The sequence below is a fragment of the Fusarium subglutinans genome (genome assembly GCF_013396075.1).
Source record: "Fusarium subglutinans strain NRRL 66333 chromosome Unknown NRRL66333_c0000002, whole genome shotgun sequence".
Classification (NCBI taxonomy): domain Eukaryota; kingdom Fungi; phylum Ascomycota; class Sordariomycetes; order Hypocreales; family Nectriaceae; genus Fusarium; species Fusarium subglutinans.
The window spans coordinates 444,243-463,860 of NW_023502065.1; the positions used below are offsets into that span (position 1 = coordinate 444,243).

The 19,618-nt window shown below is 49.4% G+C and overlaps 4 protein-coding genes across 4 annotated transcripts; 1 reads left to right on the top strand and 3 right to left on the bottom strand.

The window, feature by feature from the left end:
• Window positions 1-2,668: 2,668 nt before the first annotated feature.
• FSUBG_476 (uncharacterized protein) lies at window positions 2,669-3,855 on the bottom strand (the record flags this gene model as incomplete). Its single annotated transcript, XM_036682782.1, has 4 exons — window positions 2,669-3,163; window positions 3,234-3,481; window positions 3,539-3,679; window positions 3,732-3,855. The coding sequence occupies 4 exons, from the start codon at window positions 3,853-3,855 to the stop codon at window positions 2,669-2,671; spliced, it is 1,008 nt and encodes a 335-aa protein (XP_036543999.1).
• Window positions 3,856-9,739: 5,884 nt separating this feature from the next.
• On the bottom strand, window positions 9,740-12,962 carry FSUBG_477 (beta-glucosidase; the record flags this gene model as incomplete). Its single annotated transcript, XM_036682793.1, has 4 exons — window positions 9,740-11,769; window positions 11,822-12,210; window positions 12,267-12,424; window positions 12,858-12,962. 4 exons carry the CDS (start codon window positions 12,960-12,962, stop codon window positions 9,740-9,742), a joined length of 2,682 nt encoding a protein of 893 aa, XP_036544000.1.
• A 1,886-nt stretch (window positions 12,963-14,848) lies between these two features.
• FSUBG_478 (Delta(14)-sterol reductase) lies at window positions 14,849-16,423 on the bottom strand (the record flags this gene model as incomplete). The annotated part of the gene is made up of 3 exons (XM_036682804.1): window positions 14,849-15,939; window positions 15,993-16,297; window positions 16,362-16,423. 3 exons carry the CDS (start codon window positions 16,421-16,423, stop codon window positions 14,849-14,851), a joined length of 1,458 nt encoding a protein of 485 aa, XP_036544001.1.
• Window positions 16,424-17,503: 1,080 nt separating this feature from the next.
• FSUBG_479 (mannose 6-phosphate receptor-like protein) lies at window positions 17,504-18,515 on the top strand (the record flags this gene model as incomplete). The annotated part of the gene is made up of 2 exons (XM_036682815.1): window positions 17,504-17,859; window positions 17,927-18,515. The coding sequence occupies 2 exons, from the start codon at window positions 17,504-17,506 to the stop codon at window positions 18,513-18,515; spliced, it is 945 nt and encodes a 314-aa protein (XP_036544002.1).
• Window positions 18,516-19,618: the final 1,103 nt, after the last annotated feature.

Consider the following 19,618-nt stretch of genomic DNA (forward strand, 5'->3'; position numbering starts at 1 on the left):
GCCATCAAATGTTTGGCCGGTCAGCTCCAGCCTGTTTTGAGATCTGTCTCAGATCTGGGACGATACCGGGATGTGACGTTGGTAAAACCTGCACGCAAAACAGCCATACTACTACACTGGCCTTGTGAAAAGTTCGATAATACCCCCGTATTTAGACGACTTATCGCTGTTTTATATGTATAGCATTGATTAATATTGCTTGGCTTGATCGTTCTTGGCGGAGCTGAAACGGGCTTGTTCGTCCAACTTCTCGGATCGGGGGAAAGCCGGGCTGCTCCACTCAAAGAGTCCCGGGCTTTCGGGAGGTGCATGTGAATTTATCGGTCTTGGATGGATCGTGCTTTGGAGGGATGGTTCGATCGGAGATTGACTGAACTCTATTCTGTATTGGCAGAGTAAGATGTTCGTCTAAAGTCATTCGTACCTGATGATGGTGGCGGTCGATAGAGGAAAATGCCTTGAAACCACTGTCCCCGCTATCTTTTTCATGGGCCAGAGTCTAGGGTATGTCAAACTGAAGTTGACGTCTGATTGCCTTTAACGGCGGTTCTTCCTATACTGGAGCACGGAAACTTTATCAAGAAAAAATTTGGGGTTCTACTAGTGAGTCTATTCGATAGATGCTCTTCCTCTCCTGCGATTTTGGCAAAAGACGTAGGTGCGGGTTGTATTGGAAAACCGTGAAGACCGGGACATAGAACCACGAGTCTTGGAGGGGGCAGTTTACAAAAACTCCATGTCAGGTATCAAATCATATCGATACACATGTGGATGAACTTTAAGTGCAACATGCGGATGCCTGTAGAATACTTGGAAGTTTCCAAAAGTCAAACATTTCGTAGCACGAGAAGAGGTGGTAAGCCAAACGGTAACTTGAGTAGCTTTAGGCGTTTACCCCCTACTTCATTCTTTGTAATGTATACAAAGGGCCATTTGACGTAAATGGGAACCCAAGGGCAAACTGAAAACTTAGAGGTTATGACACTTGTTGTGCTGGCATTGGGTATTTTATGTCAGGCTTGAAGTTGCTTTGCGAAGTGTTTGCTAGGTGGCCAAATATAAGCCTTGCAACCAACACATTTCCTGCAGCTATCTAATCATATGCTTGCGTGTTATATTGGACATGAAACTTTATCTATTCATTCTGATAAGTCCATTGGTACAGTGGCATCATCATATCTTTTAAGCTTTCATGAGGATCCTTTTCTATACACCGGTCCTACAAAGAATTCACGATAAAGTCAAATCACCAAACTTTCATACCAAATGCTTATAAATTCGTAAACAGGTATAAATACTTCCATTTCCTACATAAAAAGCTCTTTCATCTTGGCCACCTTATCTTCATAAACCACTACGACATCAGTTATCTCGATTTCCCAACACCATGTATATAATGACCACCTTCCCTGGATTCCAAACCCATATATACCGTCCTCGAACCCAAAACACCAGCTACCACAAATTTATCTGTGACGGCAACGGGAAGATAATCGGCTGTATCTGCGGGGCCAAGATACGACCACGTGTGTTTAAGAAGCCTGATGCGATCTCCTACAAACAAGCCAAGCCCTCGGATGTGAACTTCGAGAAGGTGTCGGAGGAGAATACAGGGGAAAAGGATGTCATCTGGCGTACCAGGGGGAGCTGCGAAAAAAGCAATTATTGAGATGCTACCAAGTCAGCGGATATAATCTAGGCTCGGGTCGAATGGCTAGATGGTCGACGTGATACCCAGACGTCAGCGATTCGGCATTGCAGCGTGCACTAATCGTATTTGAACGATGCCGCCTAAAAAGCCCAAAATATGTAACTACAGGATGATGCATTCCACTGGCACTGCCACACCCTCATCCTCAACTCCGACACCTCAGGGCAAGCAGAGGGCCAATCGCAGCCATACCTCAACTCCCACCCCTAAGCCCAGTCAGGGGGCCACCCACAGCCAGCAAGTGATCGGTTCTGACGACGAAAGCAACGATGATAATAAATCCGATGGCGAGGAAAGCCTGAGCGACAAGGCAGATGACTCAACTCATCCCACCGAACACAAGAACGTCATGCCCAAACGACGCAAACATGGAGAACAAGGGCATCCATGGAGGAACAGCAGGTATCCCCATAAGAAGCTATCCAGAAACAACCTGTATTAGAAGTGGGGTTATGGACACGACTCAACAAACGCCTCCCCTTCTTCTCCCCTCGCTGTTCTTTCACCTACCTATTCAGGACTCACCCCAAACTGTCCCGTGTTACACTCGGCAAGCTTCATCACATTTCAGCAGGGATCAATAGCTTATCAAGACATAAATAACTATGCTTAAATACAAGAATATCTGACATCTACTGGGGTCTTGTCGAGTATATGCTGTACCACACGGCTTCCCCGCTGCCTCCTCACCTCGAGCCTTGTGAACCAGATGGTTAGGTCTCGAACCCATTAGGCCCAGCTGTATCTGTCTATCTATCTAGGCGTGTGCAAGTTATAACCCCCCTTCAGGAAACAGAATGCAATGTAACCGCGATCCCATGTGCTGTTGATGACCCGTGACGTATGCGCCTTGTCAGATCTAGTACCAAACTCTTTCCTCCCGTTCCCCATCGTGTCTAAGACCCTAAACCGGTCAATCGTACCAACTTGATCTTGGCATCCTCTGGTAATGATCATCTACGTTATCATACGATTCATATCGACGATCAGCTTCTGAGGCCTGAACCGGATCCTGATATGTTGGGTAATGGTAATGCTGTTGGCGAAATGTCCTCGGAATGCGCCGGGAGTCATGACTACTAGTCCTACTCCCCGAGCGAGATGTTGTTCGAGAACGAGCAGTGGAAGGATAATAGTAACTCTCTTGTTCCTCTCTCGCTCCCCCATGACGCGTGCAAAGGTAGGGGAAGAATGGAGAACCGCGTTCTCGGGGGGCACGGCAGCCTGGGGTGGTGCATCCATGAGAAACGCAATATCCACCAGGTATTGTTGACTCACAAGTACATGCAGGGTCGGCGCAGGCATGAGTTTGGCAGAAATGAGAGTTGGGATTGCTGTCCTGGACGATTTCTGAACAGTCTCCTCTTTGACAAGTATGTCGGAAGCATTTCTGGGGGTAGGCGTGACCATGTCCGTTGGCAAAGTCAGGGCATCCAGGTGCGGAGCATAAGTCTACATTGGATTGTTAGCTTTGTAAAGACCTGGAAAGCAAATACCTACGCATATGACACCATCTCATAACCAGACCGTTATGAGCATCTCGAGGCTGCAGGCAGCATTGTTGATCGCACTCATGATCAGTACAGAATTTCGAATCCCCTTGGACAAAGCCGTTGCAGCCCTGGAAGAACTCGCATTTGGAATGGTTCGCACAGAGCCTGGTTGGAGTTTTGTTGGAATCCCACTGAGAGTAATTCTTGCAGTCTCTCGAGGCTTCACAGTGTTGATGCTGATAGCACTTTTTCTTGTCTCGACCCGACATTTCACCATCTGTTAAGGTGAGAGTTCGACGGTGGCAGTCGTCCACTTCACAATGATGTTTCTTACAGTACCGTTCAGAACCATCCCGGTCGGAGTCGCATTTCGGCATCTTGCACTGGAACTCTTTGGAGTGCTCTTTGCAGTACTGAGAGTTCTTGTCGCGTTCCTCATAGCACTGCTTGTCTTTGACTTTCGCCTTACATGAGTCTGGGAACATCAGCATTTGCGTTTGGGACTCGGCTTGGGATAAGTGACTTACGATCGCGACAGAGCCAAGGGCCGTGACCAATATTAGAGTATTTAAAGTCATCTCCTTCGACATCTAAGAGTTTCGTACTGCATTTAAGCCAAGCGCACTTAGCGTCTTGAGAGGAGTCAGCCATCTTGCTGGGGGGAAAGGGGGGGGAAGAGGATAAAAGGCTACTCACGGTTGTCGCAGAACTTATCTTTTGAGCCCGTGCGAGTATTACAACCGGATCCAAATGCGCAAGAATCTGAGGCACGGTAAGTAATTGACTTCGATAAGACTTCAAGGACACGCTCACGGGGTTTGCAATATTCTGCGTCCTTGCCATTGCTGTAAACCCCTACTGGGCGATCGCACTTAGGTACACTGCATTCAGCGGGAGCTCTTTTACTGCTCCTACTGCTCCGGCTCTTATTGCTTCTGCCATTGCTGCCCATGATGAGAGATTTGGTACTGGTATGCAGGATTGCCAGCGTTGTAGATGTAGAGTGGGAATAGTAGATGCTTGACAAGATATATACTTGCCAAGGTAACAGTATACCGAGATATGTCGATGATCCAAAGAAGTTCAGTTTGACCAATATGGGAACCTACTTAGTCGAATTCGTCAAATTGTGAGTTTTGACAACTGTATCTCGGGGGGACTTATCCATCCTATATAGCTCTGGGCTCAGCGCCCTCCCAAATCCTCGACACTGACTGAGGTCAAGGCACGAATTAGCCGAAATCAGGCAGATTCGCTAGAGGCTTAATCCAGTTCCTTTCGTGTAGCTATGTTGAAAGGAGTTACACACAGGCTGAAATTCCATAGTATGCTTGGTATTGTAATACCCCGGGAGCCAAGGACACAAATGTTGCCTGCCTGTACACCTTGGCTCCCTCTGCCCGTTGTGATAGATAATGAGGCGCAGTATCAGAATCCATGGTAACTTAACTTTGTCAAAAGAAACCAGCCACGAGTCGACGCCATGAAAGATCACGGTTGAGACTCGTCAACCAAAGCTCCCTTGGTGGGTTGATGGAAGTTCGCCCAGCAATCATCGCTAGTTAAGTTCTCAGCAATTGCAAACTTAGGAGGCTTCGGAGTCAATCCACAGCATCGACCTTTCAACATTCGCTCCTTGTCTGACTGCACTCAAGTACTGATATCGGCACCACCCTCCTTCTTGGTAGTCAACTCTTTCTCCATACCAGACAGCACTGAAGTGTATGAGGCAACCGCCAAACAGAAAGGATGGGGGTCCAAACTTCATGCCTTGAGCCTCATAGTTCTGCATGCTGTGACTGTGATTGTGCTCGTGTAGCGAATAATGTCGTAGCTTGATCACTTGAGTTGAATGACTTTGCTATCTCAAGCTCTGTACCCGCTGAGAGATGGCTAGTATCAGTCGTTCTTTGATCTTGAGAGATATGGCCGGTGTTCGTCACAGGTTGTTTGCAGCGCGCAGATTCCATACCAGCAAGGCAACCATGTAACTGGCCAAGGTGTCTTGCGGTCGTAAAACAAGTGCAGTATTTGTCATAAGGCGTCCTGAGCGCTAGACACAAGGTCTCATGTCGACTTGCTCTCATGGAGATCTATTTCTGTCAGAATCTCTTGTTGGTATGTCGTAATAGCAATGGGCCAGTTACTCTTGTGCTTCAGTTTACAAACATGTCACAATATCGGAGAATTTACGAAGCAACTGATGCTTGTACTGCTTGCCTGAGGCTCTCAACGCTTCATCTTGTTCTCATGATATAGGAATCTGATGGACAGATGGAGCTAGAATGATAGAAAACGAAATTCGATATTTGATCGATGGCAAAGGGCGCCTGTAGACGTCGCAGAAGGAAATCGGTCGATTCTGTGATGTTTGTTAATGGAACTCCCGACATGCTTGCCACGCACTCTTTGCAATCTAGAGAAAGCCTTACTTGAAACATGATGTTATTGTTGTTGTTGTGCGAGTTTAGGCAGTGAAAGTGGTCACAGGCAGTCGTTGGGAGAGGAGATGAAGAATGTGTTTTTGATATTTGCTAAGGCAAGAAGAACCAACCATTTTCAGGGGCCTTCTAAGGTAGGTAGTCAGTCAAAATGCGCTATCCACTTCCCCCAACAAGCTCCCGTCTGCTTCCTTGGCTCCTGCCGAACTTCAGTCCCACTTTGTCGCCTCATGCATCTTGCCGCCTTCCCCCTAGAACGCAACATCTTTTTGTGATTTTTGATCTCGCAACTAACAACACTCGCTGGATCCAACAAAACAACTGCCGATATCATATGATCGTTTCAAGCGCTGCACAAACCCGTTGCACTAACGCGCATGAACTTGCGCTACTCCGTGTGACAGCGCTTTGGAGATGTTCGTACTTGGTAGACAAACACCAACGCAGATAGCGATTCCGCTTGGATCACCAAATGACGGACATTCTATACTTTGTCACGTCAGTCTCGTTTGTTCTCACATCTGATTAGCTGACGCGCATCATGACTGATAGTCTGATAGTACAAACTCACCTGACGGCTGACCAACATAGATACCTGTGCTGATAGACTCGGCGGGAGCCACGACAGCTTCAGTCTGAATACAACAGGCTCGCGCTAGCTATCAGCCATCCTTCGAAACAAGTCTGATGACAAAATGTAGTGACGGCGTCGGCTTCTGGAGCACGACCAAGGCAGCGATCATGGTATGATCATGGCGAGAGTAAGACGACACTTCACCATGCGAGGTGGCTTGAGTTGAACCAAGGACATCAGACCAAATGGGTAGCCATGGTTCGCCCAGACCCAATCGAGGTACAAGCTTGACGCCTAACCGTCTATGAAAGGACAGGTACTCATCAACGCAGGCAATCTGATTTCTTGAGCCACCAAACGATCGTCGATGCCTTCACTCGCAAGCACTGCTTCCAATTCGTCAGTCATACACAAACGCAGCATAGGACATAATAACGAGGCTTCTTACCTGAACCGACACCATCCCTACATTGACTCATTGATGATTGACAACAATCGGGCCCGCCGTCACCTGTCTCTCAGCTGCGTCCATCTCAGCGACATATCTCGAGAGCGGGTGTCGAAGCATTTAAATATGACCTTGACCCTTGCACATTGTCCTTCCTCCACATCTTCGCAAGATCTGCCAGTTTGAGATCCCACTTTGAGCTGTCAGGGGTTATGGAATGCTCACCTAAGCATATCCATCGAATCCCAGGAACTACTAACCAAGCAATCTTCTGCATAGCCGATTGTGTGACCATATCGCCTCGGCAATAGGCAGATCAGACCACATGCTCTGGTGCCATCTCAGGGCGTCTTCATCGGACCGAATCTATGAAAATCTTCTTTCCCAAGTCATCGGCAGTTGGTATGATCACTGGTTAGATCGAACGAAATAGACGGAGGGAAGCAGCAACGTGGCACAAGGCCGTTGAGGTGCTTTCTTCGGTAGGAATTTCTCCCTTATGAGAAACTGTAGGACCAACGGTCGTTCTGTTTCCCTTCCCTTCTGTATCTCCTTTGTTGCACAAAGACACATTTCGCCACGGGGCGTTGACTATGACTTCTTCGGAGCAGTTTGAATTATTGGAGAATAGCTCAGCCCAAGCACCAGGAGGCAGGGAGAAAGTGTGGTATCATGTGCAGTAATGAAAAATCAAAATGCTGCCAGGGCGAACCACCTCCAAGACCTCAGGGTGGTGTCTTCCGACGACAAGAAGACCGGAAGTTCACAAGTACTGGAAATTAAATCACGTTGTTAGATCTGAATAATGATGGTTACTTGTGTATGCGTACAGGTTTCTCATCTGAAATTTCCATCGGCAGGTTGCTCATGGCTCGCCCGATATGAACTCAACCCCCCTCAACTCCCGGATCACATCACACGTCCCCTCTACAGAATTCTGACGTCTCCACGAAGAACACATTCGAGCCCCTGATCGAGACATAGACTTCCAACCCTGTTTTCGCAATCATTGCATACGCCATACACCGAAGCACTTCAGGTTCGTCACCACCCTTGTCTCGACTTGTATCTCTAGATATGTCTCAGAGCATGAAACACTGGTCAAAATCTGGACTGTTTTATCAATACTGATCAAGTTTAAAGCACAATCCATCGCCCCCGATGTACGCGTCATTTTATATACCACAGGAGAAGTATTCAACTCAGATGCGAGTTGCTGAAAAGATGATGTTCATGGGGTTGCCTCATTTCAAGGACACTCAGTCGAGATGCAAGGAATGCAACAGAAAGGTGGATGGCCCAGGCCAGATATCGGTTGGCTATCAACTTCGGAAAAACAATGCTCTTTTCATGACTGTCAGGCCTGTGCCTCCCAAATCAAAGTGCAAGGTTGGTTCCCCTGTCCCTTCTCGGTTAAAGTTGCGAGTCATCTTCTGACGTATGATCTCTAGTGAACATTGGCCAAGGGAATCGTTTAAGGCATCTATGGTATCTGCCGACGCTACACTTGCTTGGAATCAAACTATCTCTTGGGCATGTGCTGGATGGATCATGCTGCCCTTGGGGTATTCAGAGGATTTGCCGAAAAGAACTACACAAGTTCTTGCTCGAGCCCAATTCACACTCGCGAATACAGATGCGTAATTAACTTATTTGCAATTTCGAAGTTAATCGGTGTATGCCCAGCCGCCTGTGTGACGTTCTGAGGCAAACTGCCGGGTCTAAGGAATGACGTCCATCCTAGCCCCTAATGACCAAGTCTAGCTTTCGACTTGTTGTTCATTTTACGATCTGCCATTACCCTTTTGATAGCTAAGTCTCCCTAGATGCCCCAGTCTGAATTTCTTTTAGTTTTGAGAGTCCATAATCTATACAGACTGCTCGATCTAATACTCCACTTGCCTTACACAACACATCGTTGCTCCTATGATTTTGGTCGGATCTGTTCCACGCGTACATTGCTAGCTCACACGAGAAATGGAGCTAAAATGGCCGAGATTACGCTTGCTAGACTCTTGGGGATCATTTTTGCAATGCCGAGATCCAATCGCTGCTTCCAGCCTCATACGCATCTTCAGCTCTGCCATATGCTTCTCATCTCCCATTATAAAGCCACCTGCCTCCCTTCTGCTTTCTGAACCGCTTCCTGAAAGTCTTTTTAGAGCTCAAACTAACATTGAGTTCCCGGCCAGGCATTTCTGGCCCCAGATCACGAAGAATGCACGAACTATTCTTCCGACTTCAATCCTCCACCGAAGACGTAGCCAACTATTATGAAACAACGGCTTTGTTCCAGCGTGCATGTTTAAATATGGTGAAGGGAGTCCTTGAATCTCAATCAGATCATCGTGTCGGCCCTTGTTACCCGAAGCAAGAACGATTGGACTCAGGGATAGGGTGCCCATCCATAATCAGAGACTCTCAACATCCCCTATTATCCCATGCTGGTGACTCTTGATAATTGCATTTGATGCGGAACTAATCATTCATCTTGATCACTGCTACGCGCGGAGAGTCCATTTCCGCGGTTAAGTAGATGAGCTGGCTCGTATCACCAGTGATTTGGCCCGAGAATCCTCTGTGATTCCCACTGAGAATGCTCCTTTGGTAGTAGGGAGAGAATAGGCTCGGAGCTGCTAAAGGTCCAAATAAAGCGGGCACGATCAAGAATAAGAAAGACGTCTTTGAATCAAACACAATAGTGGGCGTATGATGCCACTAAAAAAGTATGGAAGTCATCGCGAGGAGTACTAATATGTCGCAGAGCTGGGTGTATTGTTGACTGTCATGATGAGGGCCCGCAATGGCTTACATATGTCAGTGCTTATCCAATGAATTTATGCCTCATCATTAAATGCAATTGTTCTTTGATGGAAATTGAGTACTATGCCCGAGGCTGTAGGTAGCCCAACCGAACAAGACATCACGAACAACGGAGTCGGTTCAAAAAAGTGCGTGATTCTATTCATCAAGCTAAGCGAAAATAACTTCACCGGCCATTGACGTAACTGGCGCACGGCTACTATGTCCTCCCAAAAGATTGCAGTCCAAAATATACCCTTGTTCGCTTTCTTACTCCAACTTGGCGCTGAGAGGCAGCTTGCGAGAACTGCTTCCAACCCACACAGTCTTGGGGTGGTCAGTGATGACCCAGTTCTGGGCATTTGTATCCCAGTTGCTCAGATCGCGACGGGTCAATTGAGCATTGAAGATGGCGCTCTGGCCGGGAGCAATGTTCTCGATACGGTCAAAACCGCGGAGGACACGGACGGGCTCATTCTCGCCACCGAGGCTGACATACAGCTGGGGAATCTCGTCGGAGGTGGCGTTGCCTGTGTTGGTGATTGTGGCTGTGACGATGTACAAGATGTCCCACAATTGAGGGTTACCACCTGGGGCACCGGAAGAGGGGAGACGAGGCTGGGCTGAGCCATTGAGGGCGTTAGGAGGGAGGAACTCTTCGGCAGTCTTACCAAACTGGCCGCCGTCGTTGGATGCCTCGCTGGCGGATGAGGAGGTGTTCAGGAAGGGGTAGATGAACTTGTAGATGTATCGGACACCCTTGGGGAACACGTAGTCGTTGAGGTTCTTGCTGAAGTTGCCAAAGGTTGGGGCGGGGATGGTCTGGCCAGCAGGAGGAGAGTAGGGATTCTCGACGTTCTTCTGGATGTTGAGGTCAGAGTACTCGAAGGTGGTCCAAGACAGGCCGTGACCGAACTCATAGAGAGGAGCAGCGGTGTTATTGGGAGAGCTCTTTCCATCGGTGCTGGGAGATCGTCGATCGAAGTGACGGTAGTCAATGAAGACACCCTCAGAGAAGTCATCCTGAGGAGCGCCATGGCCGTTGTTCGCCTCATAAAGAACCTCGGTACCGTAGCTCTCACGGGTGCGGCCCCAAGTAAAGGGTGATCGGCCACCGCTTACCTTGCCGTAGAGGAGATCAGCGATGGCATTGCCAGATTCTTGGCCGGGAAGACCAGCCCAGACAATGGCAGTGATGTTGGGGTTCTTCTCGTAGTCGGCGAGTAGGACAGGACCGACGGTGTGCAGAACTACAATGGTGTTGGGGCATATGGACGAGACGTTCTTGATCAGCTCGTCTCCCTGTTGCCAGAGGGTGAGGTTCTTGCGATCGCCGAAGTTTCCGTCGACCTCAATGTAGCCCTCACCAGAGTCGGCGTTGGCGAAAACGATAGCGGTCACGTTGGGCTGGCTGACAAGAGCTTGTACTGAGGCCCATTCGTTGTTGGTCAAGATGCTCTCGTATCGAGTTCCATCCTGAGTAGCTCGGTTTGAGAGTCCTTGATCGGGTGTGATCAAGTAAGGGAATTGAGAAGTTCCCGAGCCCCAGGCCATAGCCAGGGTACCATTGTCACAACCACGGTCACCACAACCATTGGGTCCAGCAGGGTTGGGACCAGCGTCCTCGCCAATGACAGCGAGGAACTTGGGGTTCTTGAGGGGAAGGGATCCGGTGTTCTTAAGGACGACGCTTCCCTTAGCAGCGGCTTCTCGGATGTGGCTCTTGTGGTCGTGCTGGACGTTGACTCCAAAGTTGACCTGTTCAGGGTTCTCTTGAGCAAATGTATGGACGAATCCGAAAGTGTCGCGGGTCCAGGAGGAGAAGTTGATGTCGGGGAGGTCCTCTACTGTCTTTCCAACCTTGAAGAAGGCTGACATGATTCGCAGAGCCATGTCATCAACTCGCCAGGCGGGAACGGTTCCGTTGATGACAGCAAGAGTCAGGTTTCCACCCCAGAAGCTATATCCGCTGTCGAACGCGGTGTCACCAGGCATGCTCATATCGAGGCCAGCGACGGCAGAAGCGGCACCGGTGTGCTGGGCTGCCCAATCGCTCATGACGAAGCCCTGGAAGCCCATCTCGTCCTTGAGGATACCGTTGAGGAGCTTGGAGTTCTGGCAACCGTACGAGTTGTTGATCTGGTTGTAAGAGCACATGATGGAACCAACACCAGCTCGGACGGCATCAGCAAAGGGCCAGGCGTAGAGCTCGTGCAGAGTCTTGTCGTCCAGGTTGGAGGAGAGAGACTCGGAGATGTTGTACTTGAGGGACTGGACCTCGCCCTTCTGTCGGAAGTGCTCTACAACGGGGTCAGTTCTCTGTCAGTTTCCCAAGCTGTCCAATTGGCTTACCTTGCTCGTTTGCGATGTAATGCTTAGCACAAGCAATGACACCTGCATCTTGGATACCCTTGACGGCCTCGGCCATGGCGTGGCCAGCCATATAAGGGTCAACGGTAAAGCCCTCCCAGTTTCGTCCACCAGCAGCAGTGCGACCAAGAGGACCAGTCGCAGGACCGAGGGCGATATCGATACCCTTCCCCTTGAACTCAGTGCCCATCAGGAGACCTCTCTCATACCAAAGAGACTTGCTCCAAGAAGCACCAGCTGTGGTTCCAGCGGGAAATGCGCTGTTGTAATCGGACAGACGAATTCCAAGGGGGCCATCCTGAAGACAGAGGCCTCGCATACCAAGACGAGGAATTGATCCCACGTTTCCGACACAGCGTTCACCCTGCCATCTGAGGAGTCGTTAGCTGAGGGGATCGAGACGCACTGTTCGCAAGGAGCGACTTACCCAACACCAGTGGTCAAGTTGACCTTTTCCATGAGAGTGAGCTGGGACACAAAGCTCTTGGCTTTGGCGTAAGCTTCCTCCCAGCCAACGGCATTAGGATCCATCCATGGTGAAGGATAGTGAGGAGGCGAGTATGCGAGTGTATCTCTCGTGACAACCTTTTGAGTGTCAGTATTCTGATCAACAACCGCCACAGCAGCCGCCGTCATGCATAAAGTCGATAGTATTGAAAGGCGCATTTTCTATAATTGTGCGTCTCGAATAGAAAAGTTTATTCGAACAAAGTTTGAGCGGTCAATTGCGCCCAGATTTGGTGGTCTAGAGGCAGAAGTAGACAGCCACGCAAATACACACTTGAGAAGCAACTTGATGTCGACAAACTCAATTAAGAGACTGTCTCGGGGGTTTTTGTGCAGGCCAAGGGCGCTGCTGATTGCGGAGGGAAGATCGGGAAAAGGAAACAAGGCTGCAAGGGAGGAAATGATCGCGATTTGGTGCGTAGCGTAGCGTCCGAGCGAACAAGGGCGATATGGTAACAAGGCTGAGATTAGGTAGATGAGGAAATGGTACTAGGTATTAAAAAAAACTGACCTTTACACCGGCCAAAGTGTCTGGAACTGCAGAAGCAAGAGCAACTGCGCTGTCAGTGCCAGCAGCACCTATAGACAGGGCTGCGGCGACCCAATTCAGCTTCATATTGATCGAGTCTTCCTATAATGTACTATCTATAAAACTGGTGAGCCTTTGTTACTGTGGAGAGGGATCAATGTCGTCGATTTAACATTGAGGGAGACGGCAAGTAGACTCACAGGCTAGTCCAATATATTGGAATGAAGGGGACCAAAGTTGAAGGGAGCAAGCCACAACCAAGAACTTTATCGACAAGTGTGAAGAGGGGGGAGAAGCCTCAGAAAAGAGGTGGTATTTAAGATTTATATATTCACGAGATTAAACATTGTCACCACGTGCAGCTTCAGCGATGAACACGCACGACAGCTGCAGTGCTTGTAGGCTTGTAGCTAAGGTAAGGGTAGTCTAAGTTCAGTACATGGGCATCTCTAAACCCTGTCCTAACTAAATGCTACTCCACTAACAAGCACAAGCACTCACTGCACATCCCTTGCCTTGCTTTGCCTCGCCTCACGGACGGGGGCCGCCTCTCCCGAAGCTTAGCAGAGATGGAAAAATGCACTACCAAGAAGAGAGGCTAAGAGGTTCATCGTCATCAAATGCTGTGTCAATGTACCCCACAGCGTATGTAATGCGTTGACCTTGGGACTGCAGCTGGGGAGGGTCGATCACGGCTGGTATTGGACAATTGTTGTCGACAGGCTCTCGTTCTTGGGTCGTGGGGTAAAAAGGGCCGATGATGGAGGCAGCTTTAGACCCAAAGGAAGCAGCTCAAGAACTCGTCTGACCATCAATGGACTTTGATGCGTGGTTGTGTCAAGGGGAGCGAGTAGGCACGTAGTAGTCGGAATGGAGTCTCTTGACGTCAAATCGTCTCTACTGCCTCGGACCAGACCCGAATTGCAGTGCATGCATTGTGCATATTGTTCCTTTGTTTACCCATAAACAGGGGAACTGAACTGGGCAGATGGTGCTGTAAGTTTGTGGCCTCTTAGATCATGAGAGTGTTGATCTCATCTGATAGAGTCCCAACACGAACTGGACGGACCCAACGTTGCACTACAGAGTGCACCTCGTCAGCTCAGAACCGCGATCGACATAGCTAAATTACCAAGGTCACGCCCGCTCTTCAGATCCTGTAATTTAATATAAGTCAGTAAAACCCAAAACACAAAAAAGTCTAAACGGCGCAATTGCCTCACCTCACGCATGAGTCCTTGGACGAAATTACGGAGTATCTCTCCTTCGGGGAAATCTTTCTTCCCTTGGTCAATTGCCGAAACAACACCAGATTTCTTTCTACATATTTCCCCGTCATCATCACTAAATTCCCCACGATGCCCTGGCTCCCCCGCCCCTTGGAACTTTTTCACTTCTTCCCCGCATCCCAGAGAAAACTAACCCCCGACCCCAGCGATCGTCTGCGTCCGAAGAACCACCGCGGAGTGTCGGGCCTAGAGCCCGTCTCCAGTTTGATTCCAATTCGTGATCATCTTTGTATTCTTGGCGAAATAGTAAGAGTTTTATTATTCTGTAGCTGTCTACGAGGGTGATGGGTGCCCGGCTGGGCTCGTGAATTGGTGCTGGTTCCTTGGATGTCTGGGATCAGGAGGATGTGATTTGCTATGTTGTAAGTCAAAGGCACAGCAGCACAAGCTTGGGTGGTATGCAGATGCACGTTGTTTAAACGGTCAAATCATTATTAAGTAGCTTTCTGTGGTAGCTTACTGCCCTTCTAGGCAAGTTTGTCAGCTCACTCTAGACTATGCGATTTCATCCTTTCAAGGATCATCATGATACCCCCTGGTTAGCCCATCACATGAATCAATGCCATCATCGACTCCATAGAATACACTTTTTCCCTCTCCGGGCCGTCATACCGCCAACGTCTCCAAGCGTCGTGGTACTCGGTCTTATTATTCTGAACTCAAGCTAAAAACCCCATTCATAAATCAGTAGATACCAGGGATGATTCGGTATCGAACAATCTTGCGGTACTCCTCCCAGTCCTTGCCGTACTTGCGGTGGCACTTGTCGTCGTCACGTCTCTCGCGGTGAACGAGGAGGATAGCAAAGTACAGGATGTAGAAGTAGGTGATGAGCATGCCCCATCCCTTAGCTTCGCCCTGAATAACCTCTCGGCCGTCTCGCATAACCCACGCGCCCTCGGCATGAGTTCCCGCGCTGAGAATTTGATAGCCGGCCAGACCGGTAGGGAGACAATAGGGCCACGACTGGATCCAATCGCCCAGGTAGTTGATGTGACGAGCGATTCCCCACCAGCCTGTCGTGAGAAGCTTGCTGCCCTTCTGGGTCTGGATGTACTTGAGGTGAGAGATTCTGGGATCGTCGGGGTTGGTGCGGAAGCGGTTCTTCTCGTTGTTGGCTGAGCGGAAGATGTAGAAGCCAAGGCCGATAAGACCCAGCATACCGGCTAGTCCGAGAGGACCGAGAGAGACAGGGTGAACAGAGAGATATCGGGTCTGCAGCGAGTAGACATATGGCACCCAAACGATATCGCCAAAAGCCAGCATCATGCCGAAACCGTCGGTGGTGATGTCCATGGTAGTCAAAATCGCGGGCTCATTCCACCAAGAGTCAAAGACATACAGGGCCTGGACAGCCGTGATGAGGATAGAGCTATCGGTCACGAAGCCATAGTTGCGATACTGCTGGGCGCACCACGAGCAGTTCATAATAATCCAGCCCATCATTCCGGGTCGAAGCTCAAGGAACTCCTTGATATCAACCTCACCGATGAGAGGGATCGAAATACGGGGGTTGAGCTCACGGCCGATGAACCAATCGTACAGCATGTTTCCGGAGTGGCCTCCAGCGGCAAGCTCGCGGTTCTCCTTATTTCCGGGCTTGACGCTAAAGCTTCGAACGTAGACGAAGGTGGACACAAGGTAGGAGTAGATGATGTTGGCGGAAAGGATCTGAATGAAGTTCTCCGACATGAAGGTCCAGACCGGAAACTCGGCACCCTGGGCAGCAGTTCCAGCGGCAAGGACGGCCAGGGTGAAGGTGCTAGAGTACAAAGCTGCGAAACATGTTAGAAACGTCTTCCTCTCATCATTCTCAGGTTTCACGAACTGTTGAATCGGTACTTGAGTTTTCCTCCTGAGAGCAACTCGGTACCCTCAACTTCAACCGCGGGCAGAACACGGTAGAGTATCAAGGAGAGGACATTGTATCCGATCACAGCGGCGGTTCCCTTCCAGCTGACCAGGCCAGCGACGCCATTGCTGGGCCATCCGACTTCGTGTTTCAAGGCATCGAGCGATAGGGTCTTGGGGTGAAGCAGAGATGGCGCGGGGCAGCCTGATATGTCGTTGCAGACGAAGTTGAAGACGTATACGAGGATGGGGAGGAAGAAGGATATGACAAAGGCGCCGGGACTGAGAATTTGTTAGTTGTGATCTGGAGAGTGGCGTGAGGGTAAGGAGATGACTTGAAACTTACGGGCCAAAGAACTCGTAGCCGTGTTGCTCCTCTGAAGCCGGCTGTTTATCTTTGACAGCCATGTTTGAGGTTTTGACGAACTCAGATCAGGGGCTCAAGTCTTTTTGAGTAGGAAAATCTGAGGAGATCTACTCAAATAATGAGGCCTCTTGATCTCACGAAACAAGATCAACTCTTTGCAAGAATATACAGAAAAGTCAAGGCGAGTTTACGGGAGTCGTGACGAAATTACACAGAATTAGCTTAATCTAATCAACGCGTAGTGTATTCTTTTTCGGGCCCCGCTGCTGCCCTGCTCCCCCTGTCGTATTCGCGTATTCGGGAATGGCAGTTGTCTCAGGTCAATTGGCGAATTAGAGCTTGGATACTCTGTAAGTACCTAGGTTAGTAGTTTCACTAACACGACGGAAGTCGGCAATAGATTTGTTCGGCAATAAATATCTGACTGTAGTATTAAAATACAGTTCTTATATCTCTTACTTGAGTTTGGTATACGCAACTCGTCATCTTATCGCTTTTAACCAAATTCCAGACCAAATCATGGATCAAGAGACATCGGCACATCTTCAAGCTCCCAGGCACAAGAGTCCATGATGTTGCCGGACAAATACTTGTCCCGATACTGGAGAATGTCCTCTTACAAAGGGGCCAATCACCAGCCACAAATACCGCCACAGATCTCAAGCCCCATGCGTCTTGTAGGTAATTCTCCGGTCAAGGGGTGTTGAGCAAGGCAGGCACCAAAGGCAAGGGCGGGTTTTACTAATTGTGGAAAAGACAGTTTGAGGTTTTGGGGATTGCAACAGGAGCCAGGCCCCAGGGACCACAACGCGTAATCAGGGAGAATCACATACATCATCTCCATCTCCATATCGCCAAAACCCCTCGCGACTCAACTCGGCCCTGGATCTGCTAATATTGTTTGTGTCTGTCTTCTCTGTGAAGTTATTCCGCTTACGCACCTCCACTGTCCCTTCATAATCAGCCCCTTTTTTGGTGACCATTGTTTTTGATGATAGGCTCTATCGCAATCATATAGCTCCGATCAACCAGACAGTAGATCTGTCCCGACGTCCAATCCATTCGTCTCGGCTTCAATCTCCTCATACGATTTCGAATCGATAACCATCGAGTCCGTCACCATGCGCTTCCCAGCATTACCCTTCGCTTTATCGTTACTAGGTTCCGCGAGCGCTCAAGTCGCAGAGCAACCAACAACCACGATCCAAGTCCCACAATGTACAGCGACTTCACATACTGGCATGGGCGGCTTCTTCGATCTACGGCCAGACATGGCTGTCGTGCCCGATGAGAACACAAAGAAGTACGCCGTGACAAAGGACTACTTCTCCAAGGGCTACGACTACGGCAAGAACTTCACATTAAACATCTGCGGTCCTGTCGTGGAGCCAGTCACAAACGTCGTTGGTGTCGAGCCGCCTTTGTGGCAGAACGTGAGCGCTTATTACATGGTGGGAGGCGAGGTCTTCTCGATAGGGTTGGTTTGAACATGCACAACTTGGTGCATTGCGCCGGCAGGAATGCGCCAGCTAACACAGAGGCAGTTTCGAGTCAATGGACTTACAGAGCCGTGGTCGCAAGTTGGTTCTCCAATACACGGGGGGCTCTCCCTGCGGCGCCGACGTCAACAAGACGGAACCTATCTACGAACGATCTGCCCAGCGCGACTCGTACCTCGAGGATGATGACGACTTGACGGCTTACACACCCGTTCCGGAACCCGAGGAACCCACTGAGGAGGAACCGAAGCCCAAGGACAAGCGAAGACGCAAGTCGACGACCATTTCCTTCCACTGCGACAGAGACCCAACCACGACCTCTGCCAGCGTCTCGTTTGTCGGCACAGACCCAGACGAGTGCGCCTATTTCTTCGAGGTCCGATCCTCGCACGCATGCGCCCACGCAGAGCCGCACAAGCCCGGTAGCGTCGGACCCGGCAGCATCTTCGGGCTCATCGTGGTGATCGCGGTGCTCGTGTACTTCCTCGGCGGCATCTTCTACAACCGAACGGTGACCCATGCCCGCGGCTGGCGACAACTCCCCAACTACAGCTTATGGGCGGGAATCTGGAGCTTCATCTGCGTGCGTCGTCCCCTCCTCCCCGGCTCCAAGCCCGAGCGATACTCTCCCTGAGTTTATTTCTTTGTTTCTCTCTCTGTGTCTTTTGCATTTTTTTGCTCCCGTTATCATTTTTGTTTTCATATATAAAAGAAATTTGGGGGCTGACAGGTGAGGTTTTCTCTTTTGGTTTTATAGGAACTCTGTTTTTGCTGCTTCACGGCTTGTCTGAGACGACTTACCGTTCGACGTGGCTACCAACAAGTACACTCGAGTCCGAGTCGGAGAGAGCAGGATAGAGATGCCGAGAATCGGTTGATTGACCAACTAGATGAGGAGTGGGAGGATTGAGTGTAGACTGTAGAGTAGGAGGATTATAGATGCGTGGTGTTTTCTTTGTCTGTCATTGGGTGTTGTCTGGGGGCTCGCATATTTAGAATGGACATGATCGGAGTTTTAGGGGCACGATAATAGTCACGCGTTGTACTGGGCTTGAGATTGTCCGGTACTTTAAAAACATGTCAAAGCTGATCATATTCCTCCTTCATATCTATGTCTCTCTTATGTGATATATGTAAGTAGTGTAATGTGGCTTAGTGAGTGCCATCAGTCTTTATTGTGCGTGTCTCGTCATGGCTGTTAAGCTACCCTGCACCCATACACAAAACTCTCGGCCGAGTCTTATCAGTGCCTCAAGCCATCCACAGTGTCGGGTACATTGAACGAGACAGGTTCCCCATTTGGTTCATGTACTCCGTGCTCCTTCAAAGTATGGACTGTCAGTGCAAAGTCTTGCAGTAGCCTAGTGTTGTTCGCACGTTTGCTTCTTACACTGCGAACTGAAACTAAGCAGCCACACACTGAAGAGCACCTATCATATCCCACCAAAGCAACTCAGCTCAACTTAACCTTAGGACAAAGGTTCAAGCTAAAGACTTTTTTTTTTTTAAAGACGGTGTGAGCGGTACGGCCCATGCCTAGGTAGACGTTCTAACCAAGTACACTCCATCCCTTTCACGTTTCCGGACGCGAAGTTGCGAGAAAACGCCACGCAGGAAATAGGGAGGCAGATCAAAGCCACATTCATGTAGCTGATGCCATTTTCGGGCAAAACGTGTGGGTTTGGACAAACATGCAGTCGCCCAATTGTCGTTGACAAGATACAGGAAAGAGATTTG